We start from the raw sequence: 24329 nt of genomic DNA on the forward strand, positions 1-24329 counted from the left end.
CCCAACCAACATTCAGAGAATTTTGTTTGTCATAATAAAATAAGACCCAATCAAGAGCTTTATCCGCCTTCCTATCCAAAGCTGAAGAAGTTCTACCCATGTATAACACTCTGGATCGGATTATTAAAAAGTGATGCCATATCACAGCCTTGACTAAAATGTGGTTTACTGACAATTCACGTCGGTGCAATGTTTTCCAGGTAGGGACCAGAATTATAAAAAAAATAGGATAACCATTGCATTTTCTGTTTTTCAGGAACTGAGCAGCCTGTACCCGTACCTCACCTGGACAAAGAGGTTCTGGATAAAGTCAGAGCAGAAATTGAAGAGGAGCTGAAGCACCTAGAGGAAGAGATTTCTGAAGGTCAGTTTATTTCTGCAGGTTGCATAATGTTTAAAGCCAGGTGACAAGGCAAGAGCAGTTTCTAAGCAGGCCACTAGAATGCCATAAGACTTAATGGTTAGAAGTGTAAAAATTGTGCAATTCAGTCAGACATAATTGAGTGAATTTAAAAAAAAAAACAACTAATATTAGACTTTGTTTCAATGGCTTTTGGTCCATGAGATATTTTCTGCCATACTGCAAGTCCGATAACTTAACCTTCCTGAAATCTGTCTTAATTGAAGGACACACACCCTGCATTGCATGCTTTTTTTCTGAAACCTATCTCGTCCTACCACTTTTTAACTTGTACACTGCCTAATAGTTGGTGACAATCCTAACATGCAGGAATAACTTGAATGTTATTATTTTTTAAACCCTGTGGGTGAAAGCTTCTTGCCAACAAACATTTTTGCTGGGGTGTCGGTTTAATTACCAAGTCAAGTGGTAGTTTGCCTTCAGTTATGTGAACGACAGTACCTTTGAAATGAGTTCATACTTTTTGATTCTCTCTTTTCCCGAGCACTCTGAAGCCTGTTTTTAATCCCCTTTTCGATTATGTTTCCTGTGTGGATATTTAGGAGTGCATAGCAGGAAGCATAAAAGTTCCCTCACCCCGGGTGAGTGCGCTGTGAAATGTTTTGAGTCCCAACCTAAGTGGGAAATTTGGTTTTTCATAGGCATTGTTTACCAACCCTCTGAGAAGGCATGGGGGCATCAGACTGGTTGGTACAGTCCCTCAAGGGAACCCAGGAGGTCTGACACAAACAGGGGAGCATGCATCAAGCACGTTGTGCCCATAAAAAATGATTCCTTTGTACCAATATGCCTTGCTCTTTATCCTCTACTGGTGCATGCCGTAAGGTGCATTTCTGTTCTAAAGGTACTTGAAGGCCTCAGTCAAAGATTGCCTTTGAGGCAAATTCTAATGAGGCAACACAGACGTTTTCAAAGGGGTTTTATCAAAACTGTTGCAAATCAAGGGCCAAATCCAAAGTATTAAAGCTAGGGCTCCCAGTTTTATGATATTTATTTTTTTAACATTTCCATCTGTAGTTATCCATATTTGTTTTGGACCACTTTATCTGTATTTATCCAGATTTATTTTGTGTTTTGCGTATAAATGTAGTTGTAAAACTCAACATTTCCATATTTATTTAAATGATAGACACCCACTCAAACTTGTCTGTCGTGCTTTAGCTATTTAGGTTGGCAAATATTACATAACCGTACATCCACTGGCAAATATTTACAACAAATGTACGTTGCCACATGCAGTTATTCAAAGAAATGTCCCAAGCTGTCCATCTGCTCAGCTGTTGGGCTATAATTCATGAAAGACAGCACGAAGAGTCACTTAAAAGAAGCACATTTTCTGTATTTATCCACTTCTAAAAATAAATGCAGACAGAAAACAGGCTTTCTGCCTGTATTTATCTGTAAAAATCTGTAAAAACGGAAAAAAGGAAGCCTTAATTAACGTCCACGCTTGAACGTAAAGGATTGGTCTTAGATTGACATGGGCTACCAGTTTGTCAGTGGTTCAATGATTCTGTTCTCCCAGATCCTTAGTTCCACCCAATGATCAGAGTTTGGGTTGTTCAAGAAGATATCAGCTGATCAGTCTGCTCACAAAACTTACTCAACAAGATTCTTGTCTGTATTGCTGGTGATAAGACCCAGCAGTCCTACAGTCTTTATTGGAGCATGCTCTTCATATATTGAGGCCTTATTCCACTTGGAGCCATGGACTGAAAAGCTTTCAGTGGTCTTTGATCACTAGGTGACCCGACTAGGGTGGTTTTCCAGGTGAGCAATACAACTGTTTTTCTTCTCAAAGGATTCACAGAATAAAGTTCATAAAAATACCCGGATATGAGCTCTCTCCTTATGGCCAGGTCCAATTCTGCAGTGCTGGATCATCTTTCTGTGTATTTGACAGAGTGCCACCTCTGGTTCTCAATACCATGATCTCATGTGTCTGCTTTTTCAATGAATTCTGTTAACTTATGGGCCACTGGGCTCCATTGTTTTTCCCTCGTGTTACTCCTTAGGAGAGGCTGGACCTTACACAAGCTCAGATATATTGTCAAATTTCTAGCATCTTGCAGATCACTTTCAAGGTTTTAGTTCAGAAACTATTGGCAACCCTTACAATCTCAATCATCCTTAGGCATCTCTAATACTGCTTATGGCTCTGGTATAGACTACGCAGACCTGCTCATATTCACCACCTGCCCATTCCCAACCTCTTTCCTGCTGCTTCATGGAGACCACGACTAGGAAGGTGAGGACAAAAAGACATTTCGAAATTAAAACTCTTAAAAAGATTTTTAGAGACATTTTTGTCTGAATGGGTTGAGAGAAGGGATATAGCAGACCTTTCCCAATATTCTGGGATTAGATATTTTTGAGCTGCAGACCAACCCCCTGGCACAATCATTTTGTAGTGATTTTCCTTTTGGGCCCACTTTGGTTCCCCCTTAGTTTTGAGGTTTAGACATTTTAGGCTGCCTTTGCTTGCTTTGCAATAACCACATATAACACATTCGTTTTGTGACATTATTAGGAAAATATTCTGTACATGTTGTTTGTTATTCGGGGACTTAGTCTGTACATTGTGTACAAGGTTGCTTAGAACACCTAAAAAATAGTGTACTGTTTTCTTTGCTCGTTCAGCAACAGTTCCTAATGTTTAGACATAACCCGGTCGCACAGCTGGCTCTCCAGCACAATGTTATTATCACATATTCTGTGTCCCGCTTCCTGGGGGCCAGAGAAGAGAATTCCAGTAGAGATTACTGTTCTGGAACGACAGCAGTGCCTGACATGCAACCCGGCATAAACTAACCTTACACTCGTGATGCAGACCACCTAACTGCATACACCAGGTATGACTTCTAGGTCAATCCCAGAGATTGCAAATATTTTTCCCTGCGCTTGTATAGTAATAGTAGACCTAGACAGATACATAATTGCTATTGGTGCAATGTCTGTCCTATATACCCTGTCAAAAATGCTAATTATGTTTAGTTGCATCTACCTAATGACCACAGCACATCTGCTTCATAATAGACTACAATAATTTCACTAAAAGTATTATACACTTGTTTTGTGTTTCTTATGTTTACTATGGGCTTGCCGGGGTAAGCCAGTGAGTAATGAAAAGGGATGATCTGTTTTCACAGTTCCCTTGGGGACTAGAGGGTCATGTTCGAGGTTGCTGAAATCATTTGTTACTCCGGAAAGGTCAGGAGTTCAGGTGAGGCACTGTGAGCATGCCAGGATTGGGCCGTAAGGCACTTACGTTGTTTAGAGGCTCAGTCTTTTTGTTCTGTTATCCTAACACACAGTTCTGCTTTACCAGCACAATCCGTGCAACATTTTTGGTTCCTGTATTTCTTATGAGACTAAGTTTGGCATCCTCATCCCGTTTTGTACAAGGGCACCCTTTTGACTTGAAACGGGTTTTAAAAAATATTGTCTGCACAGTCAATTGACTGATTCTGATCCCCACACTAGTAGGATGTACAAATAAGATATGGATTTACCTGGCATATGTACTGCCTGATGTTGCATAAGACATTAGGACTGAGTTACAAGTGGCCCTGCAAGAAAAAATAACAGACTGCTGTTCTTCTTCTGGCTCTTTTGAGACGTTGATGTAGCGTCAAATATCAAAAGGAGTGGGACCGGACAGTATCGCACAGGGGTCTCTTGGAAGAAAAAACAATTGGGACCCTCAACAGCTACTTTCGGTCAGTGGCATGCTAACCCCAACCGTTTTTGATTCTGCCAGGGGAATGGCTATTGCGAAGGAGAACGTGGGTAATTGCATCATGCATCCATTCAGTTAAGGCAATGGAAATCCAACCTTACAACTGAATATGTCTGATAGATGACCCTCATTCTAGTGGTATTCTGATACTCTGTCTATCTGATTTGATTGGGTTTTTACTGAGCACACAAATTCCCTGGTCTTGCCACTAAGAGGAAACCTCACAACAGTTTAGTAAGAGAAAAGGAAAGTTTAAGTCGTTCCCTTAAAGTAGTCAGAGAAGAAATGGATCACAGGGTATGGTGGGTCATTCCTGGCTTTAAAAGTCAGAATAGAGAAGCGAAGACTGCCAATGCTGGATTTTCAAAATTCAGGAATGCAGAGCAGGTTGGAGAAGTTGGAACAAAGCATTCTGGAGAGAGAATATTGGGTGAAGACATTAACTTGGAAGAGGGTGCCAAAAAGGATTTGTGGTAGAGTACTAAAGCTTTGAAATATGCATGTCCTATTTTTGAGAACCCTGTGTAGTGGTTTAAGAAGATGGCAGATCCAGATCCTGCTGTGGCATTTAAGACTGAACATCAGACAGACTGCTGATTTTTGTAGTTGTTACAGTTTTCTTAAGGAGTAGTCTGGGAGAACCATGAAAATTGCATTGCAGTAGTCCAAGATTTTTAAAATCGGATCATGGCCGGAACATTTGCAAGAACGTTAAAGGAAGAAATTATGAACTGTCCCAATGGTCTTAAAGAGGAAGAAGCTGGTATACAAGGGAGATTGCTGATACGGAGTGAAAATGAAAGGTACATGTAAAAAATGACCCCCGTATTTCATACTAGTTAGTAGTGCAATGATGAGAGATGATGGGAGATGAGCAGCACTCTATCCAGTCCCCTTATATCCGAGGACCTAATTAAATATTGTGGCTCTCCATGTCATGTGGCATGGATGTTTAGCAGTATTAGAATTTCCAGATGGGCCATGCTGGGAAAGAAGAGCATGTTCTCCCTAACATCAGTCAGTACAGAGTTTGTGCTCCTGTCTTGCCGGAAGCCAAATTGGCTACCATGAAGTGTCATGTTTGCTTTCACAAACTCTTATTTTGCTTGTGATCTCACCCGTCATCGTACTCAGGAAGGGAAGGGATTAGATGGGGCATCTGTTCATCGGATCTATAGGGTTCTTTCTCTGTTTGTTTCTTTCTTGATAAAATAATAAATCCATGTTTTAGCAACAATACCTTGTTTATATGATGAATTAATAGATTGTTATGTCTCCCACAAGTGTATCGATGTTTTTCTTTAATATTTGAAGATGGGCTTCACCAGAAGGACAATTTAATTCTTTGATGCATTGATAACTTGTTCAAGACTTGGTGATATCAAAGCAGCTAAGGAGGCCAGCGCCTTGTAGTGCATTATTGGATTAAGAGGGGGAGGGGTTCTCTAGGTTACCTTGGATCTTTCTGGCTGGATAATTTACACATTGCTGAGCAGATGCAATGGAGCTTTCTATAGTTCCTTCTGATCTGTTGTTTCTTTGAAGAATTTGCACTGCTTCTCTGTATAGGTTGAAGTTGATTTGAGTGGTGCAAGAATCTTTGTTTCCCCTCTGGCCCCGGTATCTAGTGTTGTGGTCTCTGCTGCATGGGTTCTTAGCATACCTTGAGCTTTCTCCATTTTTTCCCACTTTTTTTTCTCATAACATAGTTTATTGTTGACAGCCGATACACGTCTGGCTCAGACAGGGGCGCCAGAAACGCACAGTAATTATTAATTATACTGATATCAACATTTTCATCATTATAGTTATACCATTTTTGACATATGAATGTTTGAATACAATTTTTAACAACAAACATTTGTGCCATATGAAGCTTGCAGAGGAAATATAGAAATCTAAGATACATAGATCTAGGCCCTCCAATGAAAAGACAATTTTACTCACAGTCCGGGTCCCGGTACAAAACAGTCATGTCTGCAGTCTTCAATATCAGAAGCTGGAGGAATAGGTTCCAGGTAAAGCCCGCTATAGTCTGCCCTCCTCTTCCATATTTTAGGGTGTTGAAATGAAATGAAATTAGATTTGCCAAGTTCATGGCTGCCCGCAAGCGTCCCAGCGCTATAGAACAAAAAATACCAGAGACGGTGCCAGCGGCTAGGGGTCTAGGGGAAACAGGAAGGTTTTGAGGAGCTTTTGGAACTTCGGGTGGCTAGGCTCCATCCGAATTCTGAGTGGGAGAGCATTCCACAAGGTCGCTGAGTTCACTGAGAAGCGGCGACCGCCAGTCCCCATCCGCCTAACTCTCTGAACAGTTGCCAGATTGGCATGGTTGGAGCGGAGCGATCTGGTGGCCTTGTATGGGCGAACAAAATGCTCTAAGATAGGGGGGCCCTTCCCCTGTAGGGACTTATGAGCAATGCATAGGGCTTTAAATTATTTGACCCTTTCACGAATTGGCAGCCAGTGAAGGGCTTTGAGAGCTGGTTTAGCTGACGATCTGCGTGAGGTGCCAGTCAGTAGTCTCGCTGCCGAGTTCTGAACTCGTTGAAAAATGTTAATTGTAGATTCCGGGGCTGCCAGGAGGAGAGAGTTGCTATAATCCAGTTTAGATAAAATTAGACCCTGGATCAGTAGCCTCCTAGAAATTTCTGGCAGTAGTGGGAGTATTTTTCGAGCAGAACGGAGTAACCCTATGCAGATGCCAGCTGTCTTTTTTGCCTGGGTCTTAAATGTTAAGTCCTGCTCCAGCCATACTCCCAGACTTTTTAGTTCATTCTTTGGGGTCGGTGCAGGTCCCAGACAGGCAGGCCAGATGGACTTTGGTAGAGATGTTATATGGTGGCCTAACAACATGAGCTCTGTTTTAGTCTGTTTAGTCAATTTGAGACGTGAGACATTCATCCACGAGTGGATTTCTGAGAGGCAGGTATGAATTTTTTTCGCAGTGTTTTTCTTGGGAGAGCGCGACCACCAATTGGGTGTCGTCAGCGTACGTGACTATTTTAATCCCAAATGGACTCACCACATCTTCGAGGGGGGCCATATAAACGTTAAATAAGGTAGGGCTCAATGAAGAGCCCTGTGGGACCCCACACTCGAGAGGGGTTATCTTGCATCGTGCTGATCCTTCCCACACCTGGAATGTCCGATTCTCCAAGAAAGATGTGAGCCACTGCCGCACTATACCTGACACTCCCAGATTGCTCAAACGATGGATTAAGATTTTATGGCCCACCGTGTCGAACGCAGCGCTCAGATCCAGGAGGATCACCAACGTTGATCCCCCTGAATCCAGAATGCACCTTGCCTCCTCTACGACTGCCAATAGGGCGGACTCTGTACCCTGCCCTAGGCGAAAGCCTGTCTGGGAATTACGGAGCAGTTTATTCATTTCTAAGAAAGAATAAAGCTGCTGGTTGGCTATTTTTTCCGCTATTTTGCTGACACACGGCAGCAGCGAAATTGGTCGGAAATTACCCAGCTCTGCGGGGTCCAGCTCAGGTTTCTTCAGGAGTGCTTTAACCGTGGCGCGCTTCCAGCTGGGCGGAACGATTCCCTGGGTGAAGGAGGCATTGATAAGGTCTGTAATTATTGGGGCAGTGATGGCAGCTACCTGATTCAGAACATGCATGGGGGCAGGGTCATTGGGAGAGCCACTCTTTATGGTGTGTGAAATTTTTAGGAGGTCCTCCCTTAAGATCGGGCAAATGAGTCGAGGCGAGGGCCTATGTTGGGGGACAAAGGGTAAGCCCAGTCAGAGGCTTGACCGTTCTGCGGTAGAGTTTTAAGGATAGTTTGAATTTTAGTTTCAAAGAAAGCGGCAAATTGGTTGCACCTAGCTTCAGATGCCACTTGTACCGTTGAAGGAGTTGGAGTTTTGAGGAGATCTTTGACGATTTTAAATGTCTCTCTGGATGAATTAGAGGAAGTTCTGATTTTCTCCTCATAGTAAGTGGCTTGAGCCAGTTTCCGAGATGATTTAGAAGTCCTCATGGCTTCTCTATACTCTGATTTATCATGGGAAGTCCAATTTTTTCTCCACACGTGCTCAGCTTTTTTACAGATCTTTCTTAGGTTTCGAAGTTGAGGGGTGTACCAAGGGGTTTTAAAGGTCCTGCTGTTTCTGGGGGCATCCCTAGTCTAAAAAACGGTATTTCCAGATCCATAGAAAAATCTAGGCCATTTTGACAGATTATGACAGAAGGCGGAGAGTCATCCTTCCATGCCCTGGCAATATCATGTTTAGCTAGTGTGAGGCCTAGGTATAATAAGTGAGACTTGTATCGGTTGCCACCTGGTCCCTCAGTAATGTAAGGCATGGCGAAAGTGGGATATTCCATCCGAGGACCTCGGATAGGCAAGTGGTTACCCCCCAAAACCTCAGTAAAGACGTAAACTGAAGGTGCCCTCCACCACCCCACAATGCAGACAATGGGGGGGGGAGGCAATAACACCAGCTTGCCAAAGCCTATATCAAGTAAAGTAGACCTGGTGAAGGTATTTAAATTGAATAAGTCTCATGCTTGCCTCAATTGCCAAGCTGCAGCGGGGACTCCAACGCCTCCACCAAGTCGTCCTCATCCAGTGGGCCAAGGTCATTCTGACAAGTGTCCCGTGTCGTGTGCAGCATAGTCGTAGGTATCAAGCAGAATAATACAGATTGGTGCAGAGTCTTTACGGATAACGTTAATAGGTCAAGTGTATTTGGCCATGAGAATAGCTTTTACTTCTTTCTTAAAAAGTGTGATGGAGGAGATGAGCCTGGTTTCAGGAGGGAGTGAGTTCCAGATCCTGGGTGCCATTCCTGAGAAAGAGCGTTTATAAGTTTTTTCCTTACGGAATCTTCGAGGTTTTAGCAGAAGATTGTTAGTGCCTCTAGTGTTTCTAGAGCCGCCAGAGATTGACAGCTTCTGAGCGAGGTATCCGGGAGAGCTCAGATGTACAGCCTTGTGTGTCATGCAGGCGATTTTCAGGTAAATTCTGGCTTCCAAAGGCAGCCAGTTCAAGGATTTCAAGTCAGGGGAGATATGCAAGTGTTTTTTTGACCCCGTGATGAGTCTCGCTGCAGCGTTTAGAGAAGCTCTTAGGGGTGCAGTAGTGGTTAACGGAAGACCGCAGAAGGCGATGCTGCCGTATTCAATTCGCGGGATTACTAGTGCTTGTACTGCTGTTTGGAAGTCTTTGGCTGGCAGGAAGGGTTTAAGTTTCCTCAGGGTATTGATTTGGAAGTTTGCTCCCTTAGTAGCCTTGCTGATATGATGCTGCATGTTGATATTGGAGTCGAGAGTTATGCCAAGAGATTTTGCTGAGTCTACTATGGTGGGTTGGACATTGAGTGCAGTTAGCTGTTTAAGCCTACTGCACTCAATGTCCAACCCACCATAGTAGACTCAGCAAAATCTCTAGGCATAACTCTTGACTCCAATCTCAACATGCAGCATCATATCAGCAAGGCTACTAAGGGAGCAAACTTCCAAATCAATACCCTGAGGAAACTTAAACCCTTCCTGCCAGCCAAAGACTTCCAAACTGCAGTACAAGCACTAGTAATCCCGCGAATTGAATACGGCAGCATCGCCCTCTGCGGTCTTCCGGTAACCACTGCTGCACCCCTAAGAGCTTCTCTAAACGCTGCAGCGAGACTCATCATGGGGTCAAAAAAACACAAGCATATCTCCCCTGACTTGAAATCCTTGAACTGGCTGCCTTTGGAAGCCAGAATTCACCTGAAAATCGCCTGCATGACACACAAGGCTGTACATCTGAGCTCTCCCGGATACCTCGCTCAGAAGCTGTCAATCTCTGGCGGCTCTAGAAACACTAGAGGCACTAACAATCTTCTGCTAAAACCTCGAAGATTCCGTAAGGAAAAAACGTATAAACGCTCTTTCTCAGGAATGGCACCCAGGATCTGGAACTCACTCCCTCCTGAAACCAGGCTCATCTCCTCCATCACACTTTTTAAGAAAGAAGTAAAAGCTATTCTCATGGCCAAATACACTTGACCTATTAACGTTATCCGTAAAGACTCTGCACCAATCTGTATTATTCTGCTTGATCCCTACGACTATGTGTTTTACCTGTATTATTGACTTACCTGACTATCTATGCACACATCTATCTGTAATACTTGCATTATTGATGTACCTGTTTTACTTTACTCCCTAATGACCTGAGTTTCACTCTCTTGTTGCTATTCCCTGCTTTGTAAAGCGCTCTGATATCTGCAAAGATCTTGTTTGCGCTATATAAAACTTTCAAAATAAATAAATAAGTGGGACTGTTATTTACAATTATGCGGTACATTTTGGTTATTTTATGATCTCCCACATGTCACATAAACACCTTAGTTTCTACTGGGTTGAAATCTGGTAGTTCCGCCTCCTGTGCTAAATATGGGGAGAAGGCATGCAGGAACTGGAGGTATCTGTAAAATTGCGATATGGGAATGGCATATTCTGTCTGGAGTTCCTGAAAGGACTTCAAATTTCGATCATGCATGACCGCCCCCACTGTATCGACCCCAATATACTCCTAACCAGGGCAGCTGTGCCAGCTGTGGCAACAAGCTGTTATTCCACAGAGCGGTTTCCTTGGTTAATTTACCCCACCATTCCATTGTGTAATAGTTGTTTCCAGGTCGTAAAAACTGTCCTGGTCAGACAGTAGCCCTCTAAGCATCGGGCTGAATATAGGACCATATGTATCGGCATGTCATCCATCAGTCAACGCTCAACTGCACATGCAAGATCCCTCTGTCTCCGTACCAATAGTCCTCAAGGATGAGCAAAGGTGGTGCTGCAAGGTAGGCCTGGATGTCTGGAGTGGCCACTCCACCACAGTAGGTAGTTTGGAAGCAGGTCCTCAATGCCACTCGTGCTGCGCTCACCCCTCCCCCAAACCAGAGGTTTCGACAAAAACTTGCATTATTCTGAGCAGGTGTGGGCCAGTTCTATTGGGCTGCATGAGAAAGAAGAGCACATCATCTGCATAGAGCGCTATGTGGTCTAAGACTTCCCGTGACCACTCAAAGCCATACATCTGAGTATCTATTCTGACCCATTCCACCAGTGGCTCCATAGCCAGTGCAAATAGATACGGGGAAGGGGGCATCCCTGGTGAGTTCCCCGTCCAATTCTAAAGGTACCCAAGATGGAGTTGGCTACGCGAACTGAGGCTGTGTTGTCAGTATATAGCAAGTGTAGTAAGGAAAGTAGGGTAGGAGGAATATTCAGGCGGTTGAGCAATGCGAAGAGATCGGTTCAGCTAAGTGAATCGAACCCCTTGTCGATATCTGCTAGGAGGAGTGCAGCCGGTCCATCAAGTTGATTTACGGCAGCAATAACATTGTGCCTTGTGGCCGGTTGGGCATAAAGCCAGCCTGGTCCGGGTGGATCAGCTCTGTAATATGTGGGACTAAGCGGTTAGGAATTACGTTAGCCAGGACTTTGCCTTTGATGTTGAGGAGTGAAATTGGGTGATACGAGTAGTGTAGTTCGGGCGGTCGACCCGGCTTTAAGAAAATCACTATCTCTGCATGCCTCCAATCCGAAGGGAGGCAGCCATCTTCCACCGCTGCATTAATGGCTGCCAAGTATGGGCCATCAGTTGAGATTGGTATTTTTTAAAGAACTCACTGGGGAAACCATTTGGGCCGGGCACCTTGCCTGAGTTCATATCCGTCAATGCTTGTTAATTCTCCTCCATCAACAAGGGAGCTTCAAGGGCCTCACGTACCCAATCAGAAACCACCAGCATGGGCAAGCCTGCAAGGAATTTATGAATAGTGTTAGCATGGAAGGTCTCTCGAGCGGCATAGAGGTCTGTAAAGTACGTGTCCAAGTAGGCTGCGATTTGTGATGGGTCTGTTACTATCTTCCCATCTGGGCCACTTATACCTGGAAGAATGTGTGGGAGTAATATCTGTTGACACAGCCGTTGAAGTAAGGCGCTGGATTTGTCACCCCACTGGTAAATCCAGCTATGGATGGCGAGCCAGTAGAGTCTAGCTTTGTCTAGGAGCTCACTGGCATGCATTTGCTGTGTGCTAAGTCGCTGCCTACGTGCAGTACCCTGCTCCAACTCAATCAGCCGGGCCTCGTTCTGTAATCGCTTCTCACTGCGTTGTCGACGCTGCGCGGCACAAAAGGTTATGTCCTCCCCCCTAAGTGTAGGTTTCAACGCTTCCCATAAAACTATAGGGGATGAGACTGCCCGTGTTATGTGATAAGTAATCAGTGATAGACGTATGGAGATGTAGTCTATATTGTTCGTCATACAGCAGCCACTGCTACAGCGGCCAGCAGAACAGTGCGTTTTCAGGGTCGAGTCACAGTTGTAGTGAAATTGGCGAATGGTCGGACAAACCTCGGGGCAGAATTTCAACGGATTGTAGTCTGTGGGTGTGGGGTACAGAAATAAATATATAATAAATGCGGGAGAAGGACTTGTGTATCCCTGAAAAGTATGTGTATTCATGCTCCAGGAGTCGACCCATCCAATTCCCTGAATCAAGGGCAGCCGTTAGTCGCTCTATGCCGCGCCATCTCTCTCTCGTGGGGCATAGCACATCATTCCAGTCCTCGACCAACCATCGTCAGACTAGATGGGATCTCAGTCGAGAGCGTTGTCAAGCGCTTTACGAGATTCCAAACTAAGGGAGGAGGAGCATATACGCTGCCCAAAATGAGGGGCTCGCCATGTATTGTTCCAGTAATCACTGAATCTGCCCTGCGGGTCAGACCACGTCTTAGAGTGAACAAAAGGAACGATAGGGTGGATGAGGATTGCTACTCCGTGGGACCTCCTAGTGAACCCAGAGTGAAAAGTCTGAACAAACCCAAATCTTGCCAGGTAGGGCATCTTGGTGACCAGCAAGTGGGTTTCTTGTAGGAGTAACACTTCTACTTTATAACGTTTAGCCTGTCTGAGCACGGCTCCCCATTTAATCTTATCCAGGAGGCCACAGACATTCCAGCTAATGATTCGAAGATCAGGCGCTATGCGTACTGAGGGATCGTCACGTCGGGGCTATTACTGCCGGTGTCTTCTTTTCTTGCGAATTTTGGTGAAGAACAAAGAAGATACTCCCAATATAATCCTTACATAACATTGGAAGGAGGTTCTTTTCAGGTGCACATCACAGGGTTGGTGCATCTCACTTCAGTTTACATGCTTTTGGATCAATATAAATAGCTATAACTTTACTTACTAGTGGATTTTAGCTTCATTCCTAGTGTGGCGAATTAATCTCCTTAAAAGATATGAATTTCTGGGATAAGGTTTTACGCAGATACATTTAGAGTCAACTTTCATCATTAACTACCTCCAGAATATAGGATAAGATTCGCACATTTTGTGCATTGAAACTGCGAAACGGACCGTAAATTTCTGGCTTCCTTCCATTACATCATACTACAAGACTATTCTCACCGCCAAGGAGTTTCTACCTTGCTTCTTGCCCTGAAGAAGTCCCATCCGGAACGAAACGCGTCGGCTGTTCGTTTTCCTACTACTTGACAAATAAATTATTCAACTCAATCAGACTTCTGGACATCACTATTTGTGTTTTTGTGTTAATTGTATTATATTAGCACATTCTCAATTTATGGTGCACCTGTGCTTTTTTCATTAATGATTCGAAGTTATCGGTGACTGGTGCCCTTCAACTTGGGTGTCATGACTGGCGGTTAGATACAAATGAAGGCATCTACCTAGATGCCTAAATAGGCACATTTAAAGTGTCAGAGTATTTGTTTGCTATGCTAAGTCCCCTAGTTCTGTAATGGCTGGCAGCAACATTTTTCTCATGTTGCTGGCAGCCAACCAGAGAACTTGCCGGACTCTTAACTTTCACAGGAGTGAGATTGCCCAAGGGAAATAAAGATCTCGGGGCCAATCATAACTCTCTGCTTTTAAATTGGCGTGCCTGCAAGAGTCTAAGACACTCTTGCAAGCCTAATTGCACCCCTGATGGGTCCTGGAACAAGAAGAGAGGTGATGCGTTGGTGCCAAACGTTGCTCCCCTCTTCCTGTCTACTCCCGCCCCAGAACAGGGTGCAGGCACCCCTACCCTGACCTGTGGCATCATCCCTTCTAATCTCCAACCACCGACCCTGCTTACAGGCCTACACCATGGTTTGCTGTAATTCAGTTCTCTCCCTGGAGCTCATGCACCTAAAACTGTGCAGTAAACAACAAGTTGCACATATGATTATACTGACTGACCCCACCGTCGCCCCCACCTTCCTCCTACCACCACTAGGGCACATGTCCTTAAAAAAAAAAAAGAAGTGGGGGGACTAACCAAGTTAAGTAGTTGGCATGTGACATCATGGCGTGTTCCACCACAGCACATGATGCCACGATGCGTGGCATTGAACGTGGGATCACAGGAAGTGATCTCTCTGAAAGTGACATCAGATATTAAGAGCTAACCCATATGTTTATCAGGTATATCATGAGTACATTTAAGTGCATTATGAGATTCAAATTGTGCCAAAATAAGTAATGCAATCTCAACGCAAAATCGGGGCCTCAACTAATAGCCTTTTTTTTCAAAGACTTGCCAAAAAGAAAATGGCAACATGGAGTCGTATGGCAGAAAATCTCTACTGCTTAATTGGTCACACAATTTGTTGTTTATGGTATCTATGACTCCATATTCACAAATGCGAAGGCAAGCAAATTATAGTATGCTGGGACGAGGTGCTAGACGACTCCCTCCCTGCCCTTCTATCCACCCTACCGGCCTCCTACTATGCCCTTAGGGCGGACCGCCCCTCAGGCAGAGCCGGGGGCGGCGTGGCGGTCATCGCACGTACCGATCTCCCTTTTCAAATTCTATCCCTACCTAACATTGCTACCACCGAATTTCTGGTGATCCGCACAGTATCTACCTCTCCCCCCCCTAACCTGCTTCCTCACTTATCTCCCCCCTCAGTCCCCCCTACAGTTTCTTCCTGACTTTCTGGAGGTCCTGGCCACCATTACAGTCAACAATTCCTCCATCTTGCTCCTTGGCGACTTTAATTTTTGGCCCTCTGATCCCGCTGAATGTCCGTCATCAAAGGAATTTTCCGAAACCCTTCACTCCCTTAACTTCATACCTCATGTTCACTCCCCCACCCACATCAAAGGTCACCTGCTTGACCAGATCTGGTCCTTGAACTGCCCGGTGGAATCACTTTCTATCTCCCCTTGCCCTTGGTCTGACCATCCCCTGATTTCATTTCTCCTTCCTATTCTCCCCCAGCTAAGGCCTCCCGGCCCAAAAACACCTGGGTCCGATCATGGGGCCGTGTCAACCTTGAGAATCTCTCCTCTCTCCTTACCTGCTCTCTTCCTTCTCTCCAGGGCCTTACTACCGCCTCCCAGGTTGATGCCATAGATCAGTGGCTCTCCCACAGCTGCGACTCCGTTGCCCCACTCAAGCGCATTACTTCTAAACGCGACAAAGACGCCAACCGGTGGTTTAATAAAGAGCTTAAAGCCACCAAATTAACAGTTCGCCGCGCGGAGTGGGCTTGGAGGAGAAACTATTGCCCCACTCTGAAACTGGAATACACCAACACCCTCCGCCAGTACAAAAAAGGCATCCTGGAGGCCAAAACATCTTATTTCTCCTCCAAAATCTTAGCAGCGGAGAACCAGTCCAAGGAGATATTTTCCATCGTCCACAACCTGGCGTTCTTGGACAGAACTACTCTAAAACCAGCCCCGTCCGAAGACCTCTGTCTCTCTCTCAACAATTATTTTATCCAAAAAATTGTCACCATCAAGGCCAACATCCCTCCACCCTCCCCATCTTTTGTTGATCCTCAATGTCCCCCTCCCAAAGGCGCACTGACCACCTTTCCCCCTATCACTCGGGAAAATCTGACCTCATTGGTGCCTTTGATCAAATCTGGCTCCCCACTCGACCCTTGTCCTGCCCACATCCTCCGTCACATCCTTGTCTCCTGTCCAGACCCCCCCCCTTCACCTCCTCAACAGTTCCCTTGCTCAAGGCATAGTCCCCAGCTCCTTGAAGTCTGCGGTAATTGTGCCCATCCTGAAAAAACCTGGGGCAGATCCCTCTGTCCCTGCCAATTTCCGCCCCATCTCCCTCCTGCCATTTCTGGCCAAGGTGCTCGAGCGCCACGTCACCTGCGCTCTGAGCTCCTTTGTGGAGAAACATGGAGCCCTTGCCCCCCGCCAAGCTGGTTTCCGCCCCGCACACTCTACGGAGTCCGTTGTCATGTCGGTCCTCGACACCCTCAGGGAGGGTATGGACACCAATCAGCACCAGGCCCTTGTGCTCCTCGATCTCTCAGCCGCCTTTGATACGGTGGATCACAACATCTTACTTTCCCGTATCGGGGCGGCGGGGATCGGGGGGACTGCCCTGGTCTGGTTATCCTCCATCCTGAGCGACCGCACCCAGGCTGTCCGCCTGGGTGACTTCACAGCGGATTTCCGGAAAGTTCAGTGCGGGGTCCCCCAAGGTTCCCCTCTTTCCCCCCTTTTGTTCAACCTGTATATCGCCCCTCTTATTTTTTCTCTTCAACAGATGGAGGTCGCCGTATTTAATTATGCGGATGACCTCCAGCTGGTCTTTGATCTTTCCTCTCCTTCTGCTGTCCTTAACTTTCAAACTGTTATGTTCCATATCAGGGACTGGATGAGCCACAACCACCTCAAACTCAACCCGGATAAAACCGAGCTGGTGCTGACGGGTGGCTCATCCAGCCCCTGGTCCCCTCTTTTCTGGCCCCCCTCTCTTGGCCCTTCTCCTGCTCCCTCCTCCTCAGTTAAAACACTAGGCATAAAACTTAACTCTCAACTCACCCTTCACTCCCAGGTTAGCTCTGTGGTATCTTCTTCCTTTCTTTCACTGCGTACTATACGCAAGGTGTCCCGTTTCTTCGCTTTCTCTGCCCTCAAACTTATCATCCTGGCCATGGTGGTGTCCCGCCTGGATTACGGGAACGCTCTGTATGCCGGTATCCCTGCATACAGTCTGCGTCGCCTACAACAGATACAAAACCAGGCGGCCCGCTCTTCACTGGCTTCCCGTGCGAGCTAGAATTCAATTCAAGCTCGCATCCATCACTTTCCTGGCCCGATCGGGTCTGGCACCAGCCTTCATCTCCTCCGAGATTGTCTCATATGTCCCCTCCAGGGACCTACGTTCGTCTTCCCAGTCCCTCCTCACCATCCCACGTTTCCGGAGAAAGAAGTGGGGAGGCTCCAAATTTGCCATTCTTGCACCTACCCTCTGGAACTCCCTTCCCCTTCAACTTCGCTCTATCACCCTCTATCCGCAATTCCGCAAAAACCTCAAAACCTACTTATTCACAAAGTCCTTTGAATAAACTTTCCCTCTACCCTCCCTGCTCCTAAACCTCAGCTCCCGCTAGCTACAGCGCCAAGAAACCGCCGGTATACGTGCGCTCTAAAAGTGCTTTTAAACTCAAACTCAAACTCAAACTCAACCCAGGGTCACACCTGAGGGGGGTGTTTTGGAGGCAGTTATGAGGAAGACCTGTTATTAACTAAAATTAAGTCAAACTAGGGAAGAGCTTACCCTCTGTTTTTATAGCTTTGTGATGTTTGTGTATTTTACTGCCACGTTTGCTGTGATATTTATCCCACTCCTCGATAGAATTCATATGGGCCTGAAATGGACAGGACATACTGGTGTACAGTAAATTGTTGCTAACTTAAATCTGTTTGAATTTTCGACCTTCCGCAGAACTGGTTTTGATGTCCACTTAAACCTATGTTTGAATTTATTTCAGCCTTCAGCAGAACTGGTTTTGACTGCCACACCTCTCCTGTATTCAGCCCTGCCAGTCCTGAGAGTTCAATAGAAGATTGCCTTGCAAACTTTGGAGACCGCGTCTCACTTGAGCTGAAGGAACCACTGGACCACGCTCTGCAGTGCCTGCTTAGCAGGTGAGCCAAAGTTAGTGTGTGAAGCCTGTAGAAGTAGAATATCTTTATTCCAAGCCTAGACTTCGTACTTTCCTCCTTTTGTAAGCTTCTTCTCAGTTTCATGGATTAATTTAATTTTTCAGCAGCAGTTAGTTTAGGAGTAGAAGTAGTGCTTGCCTTTGTCTAGGTAGAAAAGCTTTGAACGGACCTGAAAGCCATTAGCAGTAACCACATTCTTACATAGATTATAGAGCCCATTCTTGCGTCTCCTTCACTTCCCATAAATCTTTTTGCAGTCCACTGTTCTAATGCTGTGTTAACTTTTATCTAGACCATCAGTTCATCTTTAGGATTTCTGCATGGCATTGGACAACCTTCCCCATTGAACACTTCTCATCTTGATAGTTGTTTGGATGTTGTGGATGTTGTAATGCCATGCCAGAGGGAGGCTAATGCTTTCCTTGTCTCTATATTTTAGGTGACCAGATGTTGCTAAACGTGCACATCTGCTATGAGGCCCTACCACTTTTTCATAATGGGAATATACTCCTCTACCACAGCACGTGCTTCTGCCCTTAAAAATGAGAGGCTAATGACCAGAATGGGGGCCTGATAGTAGAGCATAGAGGAAGCTAGCACAAAAACGTGTCTCCATGTGAGTTATCTTTTTATATTTTTTCCCATTGGTCTTTGTATGGATTTCGACCATGTAGTGCATGACCCATATCTGCATTCCATTTAGCAGAGCCAATGCATGGTTAGGGTTACCTGTTTGGCAGTGGTTTGGATACGCCTGACTCCAGGTAGGAGTATAGTGTTTTTAGCAAGGCAACATCGTTGTTCTACAAAGCTCCGAGAAGAAAGTCATGTACCGGCTAGAGATGTAACCAACCGTTGAATATATTCTCACACCCTCTCCACCTGTAAATTATTTTTTGCTGTATGCATGTCATTTTGATATTCGAACCAAATGTGATTGTGCCTCTTCAGTAACCATCCTTCTAACTTTTCTAACTCAAATAATAAATTGGTGGAAGGAATGCTTGAATAAATCTCAACCCATAGTGATCGCTCAGAGCCTTGTTCAGCCTCTTGTTTGCCCACTGTTCAATGCAAGACATAGACCAGTCATATGCAGTCAGTTCTGTTCCTGCATGAACAGGAACAGTCCATCCAGGATTTCCAGGCCCTGTCCCCTCCAGGCAGTAACACAAGAAACCCCAGACTATTTTCGGCATATAGTACACCAAGCATGAGACTCGCTTCTGGAATAAAACAATGCACTGCAACACAGCTCCGAGGGATAGCTAAGTGGCTGAGATAATAATTCAAGCATTAGCTCAGCCTTTATAATTTGCCGGTAGTCTGCTCCTTTTTAAATAATGTGCTTTCCCATGAATTTTTTATTTCCTAAATTAGAGAAAGGGATAGTTAGGTGTTGTCAGATGTTTTTTCCAAAATTACCCGCTTCGCTGTGCTCAAGATTTCCCCACTTTGCCGGCGAATTCCAAGCCTGCGCAGATCACACGCACACGCCTACCGTGACGCTGGATGGACGGGGGCCGTCCGACGTATGGAAGAGGTTAACTTTATACTTGTAACAACAGACTCGGTAAACAACAGCAGTAACACTTGGACCCCTTATGTGGCTCGGTATTTCAGAATGGTGTCTATATTTTGAGAGGCTGTTGTGGATCATCATCTTATGCCATCAGGTTTGCTCATGGGTTGAGATGTGCTCGAGTGATTGCTTGGGGTTAGACTACTTGCAAGCCTTCCTCTTATCACGATTTGGGTGTTTGATATTCCTGCACAAACCACCCCTTAATTGCCATCAGCGCCATGGACAATACTCTGGGCCCTTTATCCCCATAATACCTACATGTATGGTAACGTGTTCTGCTTTGTCTACCCTTATCTCAAATGTTTTCTTTTGCCTACTAGGAAAACCTACATCCCACTTTTCTGAAGAATGTTTGCTGTGGACCATGGGTGGTCTAAATGTGCTTAACTGTTTTGCATAGAGGTCATTAAGATGAGTGGTGTCACATAGTTAAACAGTGAGGTTATATGTTTTCGTAGGTGAAAGTTATGTCCAACTTAAATGGTATTGGGTCTATATGAATCCAATATCCTATTTCATATATGCCACAGAAAAATCTAAAGCCATCTCTATTTTACTTTGTGGTAAACACTATTAACATCCCTGTCTTATCTACAAGTTAAAGGGTCCATCCAGTGTAGACAAGAAAGTGGTTCTCTTTGCCTTTGTCCTGCATCTCTAAGTATCACCAGCAACAGACATTCTAAAATGTTTGTTTAACGCCAGTTGAGGTGTTATCTGTTGTGAAATAGTTCACTACACGGGCCCCTCGACTCCTTCTGTACTTCGAAATGTAAATTTTCGTAATGGAATATTTCAGTTCTAGTAAGGACATAGAGGTGAGGATTATGCATCTATCTATCCATTTATTTTCTACTCCCAGCACTTCAAAGTTTAGTTATGAATAACATGGAACCTCTTCAAAATACATTTTCCTTAACCATGAAATGGTGTCCTCCATGATAAAGAAAACACTCATCACATAGGACACCCCTTAATATCAAGCCTCTCTAAGAATATGTTGTCTTTTAGTGTTCATGTGACTGTGTAGATTTTTAAAAGCCTATGGTAGTGCATTCCTGCTAATGCCAATTAGTGGGCAGTCTTGTCTGTCGGGACCCACTCCAAGGACTTGAGATGCTAAAGATCCTAAGTTTCCAACATGTCCTAAATATGGCTTGAATCCGTGACCGGGGACCATAAGGCCCGCCATTAGATGCCAAGGCCAGCTGGGTCGTTGCTCCTTCTCAGAGTTTCTAGAGCGGTCTAGTGAATCTCGAACCCTGCTAGGTACTGGGGCCAGGTCCTTTGAGATGTTTGATCTTGAAAGTGCACATCTGGCTGGAGGCGAGCCATGTACCTGCGGTACTCGGTGACCAAGAATCCACCAAGGGAAAATCTTAAAGGTTCACCATGCCTCTAAGCCTATCTGGCTTGTTGCCAGTTCCTATTTTGCTGGTGGGGCGTTTAAAGGTGGGTTGAAGCTAAAGGGGTGTATGGGACAGGCACAAGAAAATTACACTGGGGATTGTGCAGGAGCCACCCCAGACAAACGTGCTGTATTTTACAGTTGCATTTTAACATTACTCAAAAGAATACGAGCCCAAAGTCTTGGCCAAATTTATCTGAAAAGAGAGCATGAAAAAGAGGACGAGACAATCTGAGAAGGGTTTGATAATATGGACTTTGTGATGTTTTTAGGTCTCGCCTAGCGTTGCAGCGCCCATGCGCTGCTCGCTCTGCGAGGACTATTGTGATAGAGGAGATTTCAGAAGGGGACATGAAGCCCTACACATCATTTTCATTGGCTCGCGTCTGCGTTTATGCTAAATGCTGGATGCCATTGAAAAGGATGCTTCTTGGTTACCGCCCTGTCTCCCTTTTTGACGGCCCATCCAGACTGTGTTGTCTGCTTCACGGCTGTTGTGAAGCAATTACTTATCTATAGGGGTGTGTAGTGGCGGATTATGTGTCCGAAGTTAGTCGCTGTGGCCATTAATTTATTTATTATTTACTTAATGCAACGCCCGCATGCCTGCAGCAGCGCTGCATGTTTATATTTGCGTTGTGCTTGAAGTGAAAGCGCAATGCAAATATAAACAAGAAGCTGCCTTTATTAGGTCTCACCTAGCGCTGCAGCGCAAGTTGCTTCACTTTGCGAGGCATACTATTCGTCCCCCATGGCTTACTGCGTTTGGTGCTGCTTGTTCATTTAATGGGCGTGTTATATTTTATATGTGTTTACCCTAAAGTTGAAAACAGCCGACAAAATAGTTGCAGCATGTTCTGTTCTTAGCTACGTCACTGCCCCCACACTCACTGATCCCGCGGCACTCTGGAATACAGTTTGCATACGTTTTTAAAGCAGTTAAACATATGTAATGCACCATGGTCAGAGGCATTAGCTCAGTGGGGCCGCCAGGATTGAAACTAGAGTAGGCTGTAGTCTCACATCAACGTCCTTGATTAAAATATTGAAGGCCACGCCCCCACTGCCGCACACCAGCAGCATCAACTCCCTTGCTTACTCCATAGCCGCTTCAGGTGAAATCTCGACCGCGAAGGGACCTGGATTCCATGCCTGTGAGTTTCAGGAAGGAATGTCCTTTTGCGCCGACAATCAGTTCATTTCTGGTATAGATGCTGCTCTGTGGTTGATGGGAGGATATGCCCCGGGCTGCTTCCAGTCATTAATCTCTCTGTTGCTTCAGACCCCAGGGCTGGCTGCCTGCCTGCAGGGCTCTATCCAGGCTCCACCCAAAGCGTATTTCTAGAGGTAGAGGAACTGCCCTGACTCTCTCCGGAGGAGGCTTGGGGTGGAGTGCAGACTCACACTTGCAAAGTCTGCATGGCTAGGACTGACGGTGGAGACCGACATCATTACACCTAGGCAGGAACCCTCATCCCACCACTGGGTGCAGCAGGAAAGTAAGGAAAATTCTGTCTGAATTGGATTCCTTGCTGGCTTGAATGGATCTCTGACATATGTAAGATGCGCTCCTACCATGGTAGCCTGGACAACACATGCACCTATATATGCCTCTATAAGTTAGTTGGCATCCAGACTGAAAAGTTGCGTTCATTATTTTTTCCAACCAGTGGGCTTGAGGGAATATATTCAATTGTTCTGGTGTATTTACATATTTCATTCTTGCCCCAGACTTGCACGTCATATGATTCCCCTCTTGAGACCCTACTGCTTCCCTCTCTTAGCCCCAATTCGCTGAATTGACTGATAACGCAACTCCTGAAACTCCATTGCACCTAAACAACACAATGTCTGTTTATACCTTTGTATAGGTTGGGGGCTAATGTTGTGTCACTCCTCCCCACCCCCCAATGGAGACGTATATGCTCCATTAGGTTCTTCTCCTCGACTCGATCGACCCAATACTCCCTGCTGTGTTACGAAGACACGTATTTTATGGAGGGCACAAGGAGCTAAAATCAGCCCCCTTGTAGACAATTAACGCAAAACATTATTGTCGGCTACTGGTCCTTGGGGAGGAGAGGTCGCCTACCGGCTACGAGGCGCATCCGGATACAAGCATCACTATATATCCCACCATTTCTCCTATGACTGCATTATGTGATCTTGGTCAATTGAACCATACCTCTGTGCATACTTTTTGTATCAGTATTGGTAGGTCTTAGCAAATCAATAGGTTAAGTAGCTATGATGTAAAACTGAACATTGACAACATATGACCTTTGAATTGAATTCTAGCCCCTTGTGAATTTTCCTCCACACTTATTAAGGTGGGTGGTGGGTTGAGCGCCGGCATTTTCACGCGGGAGCCTCACACTGCTTAAACTTTGGGAAATAGCGGCTTGCAAGGTGCTGGCTTCGTAAGGTTGCGGGAGTGGGGTGCGGAATACAAATACTTGACAAAGGGGTACCATAAAGTCCTAATGGACAGCTTGAGCAGTCTAGTCTGAAAGGACATTGTTGACCCTGCTCCTAACTATGGCGAAACCGGTCCAAGGTTGCTAGTGTTCCGAGGCTAATAATAATTCAAAGGAAATCTTGGCCATTGTACAAAGTTTTGTCCCCTAGCGCTCAGGTGCGCGCAACCCCAGTTTCAGAGTCCTGGTGCAATACTCTTTCTAAGTTTTTCGTGGGCAAAATTTGCAGCATTCCAGCTACTTTCTCCGCCCCTGCTATGGGGCCTACAGCTTCTTTGTCTGGCCATTTGGCTGTTGGTATGGCCAATACATTGTCAACCTTTGCGCCAATAGATCCATCTGACACTCTCAAAATTCTTAAAGCCTTGAAGTCGGGCTCTCCCAATGATCCTTGTGCCGCCAGACTCCTGGCCGCTGGCATTCTAAATCGTGAAGTCAATCAAATCATCAACATGCACTGATTTTCCCTCTTCTTAAAAAGCCGTCGGTTGACCCAATGATACCTGCGAAGTACTGCCAATATCGCTCCTGTCAAGTTTAGCTAAGGTTTGCGAGAAAGTAGTTACTAACCAGCTCACCAACTTTGTTGAGGTATCAGGTCTGTTACACCGAGGTCAATCTGATTTTCGAACGGCTTGCAGCACAGAATCAGCATTGGTAGAGGTGGCAGAGGCAATTCTGGAGTGTTTGGATGCCGGCGGGAGGGCAGCTTTGGTTATGCTAGACCTCTCAGCGGCATT

At 45.4% G+C, this 24329-nt stretch overlaps 1 protein-coding gene across 1 annotated transcript in view; it reads left to right on the forward strand.

The window, feature by feature from the left end:
- The window catches only part of BCL2L13 (BCL2 like 13), a 482186-nt gene that overhangs the window by 242287 nt on the left and 215570 nt on the right, over nucleotides 1-24329 (forward strand). The window contains exons 3-4 of the mRNA XM_086952898.1: nucleotides 257-364; nucleotides 17945-18101. Of these exons, the coding sequence (XP_086809024.1) occupies nucleotides 257-364; nucleotides 17945-18101 (265 nt within the window). The remainder of the gene's footprint in view (nucleotides 1-256; nucleotides 365-17944; nucleotides 18102-24329) is intronic.

The sequence above is a fragment of the Lissotriton vulgaris genome, chromosome 1_2, assembly GCF_964263255.1.
Source record: "Lissotriton vulgaris chromosome 1_2, aLisVul1.2, whole genome shotgun sequence".
Classification (NCBI taxonomy): Eukaryota; Metazoa; Chordata; class Amphibia; order Caudata; family Salamandridae; genus Lissotriton; species Lissotriton vulgaris.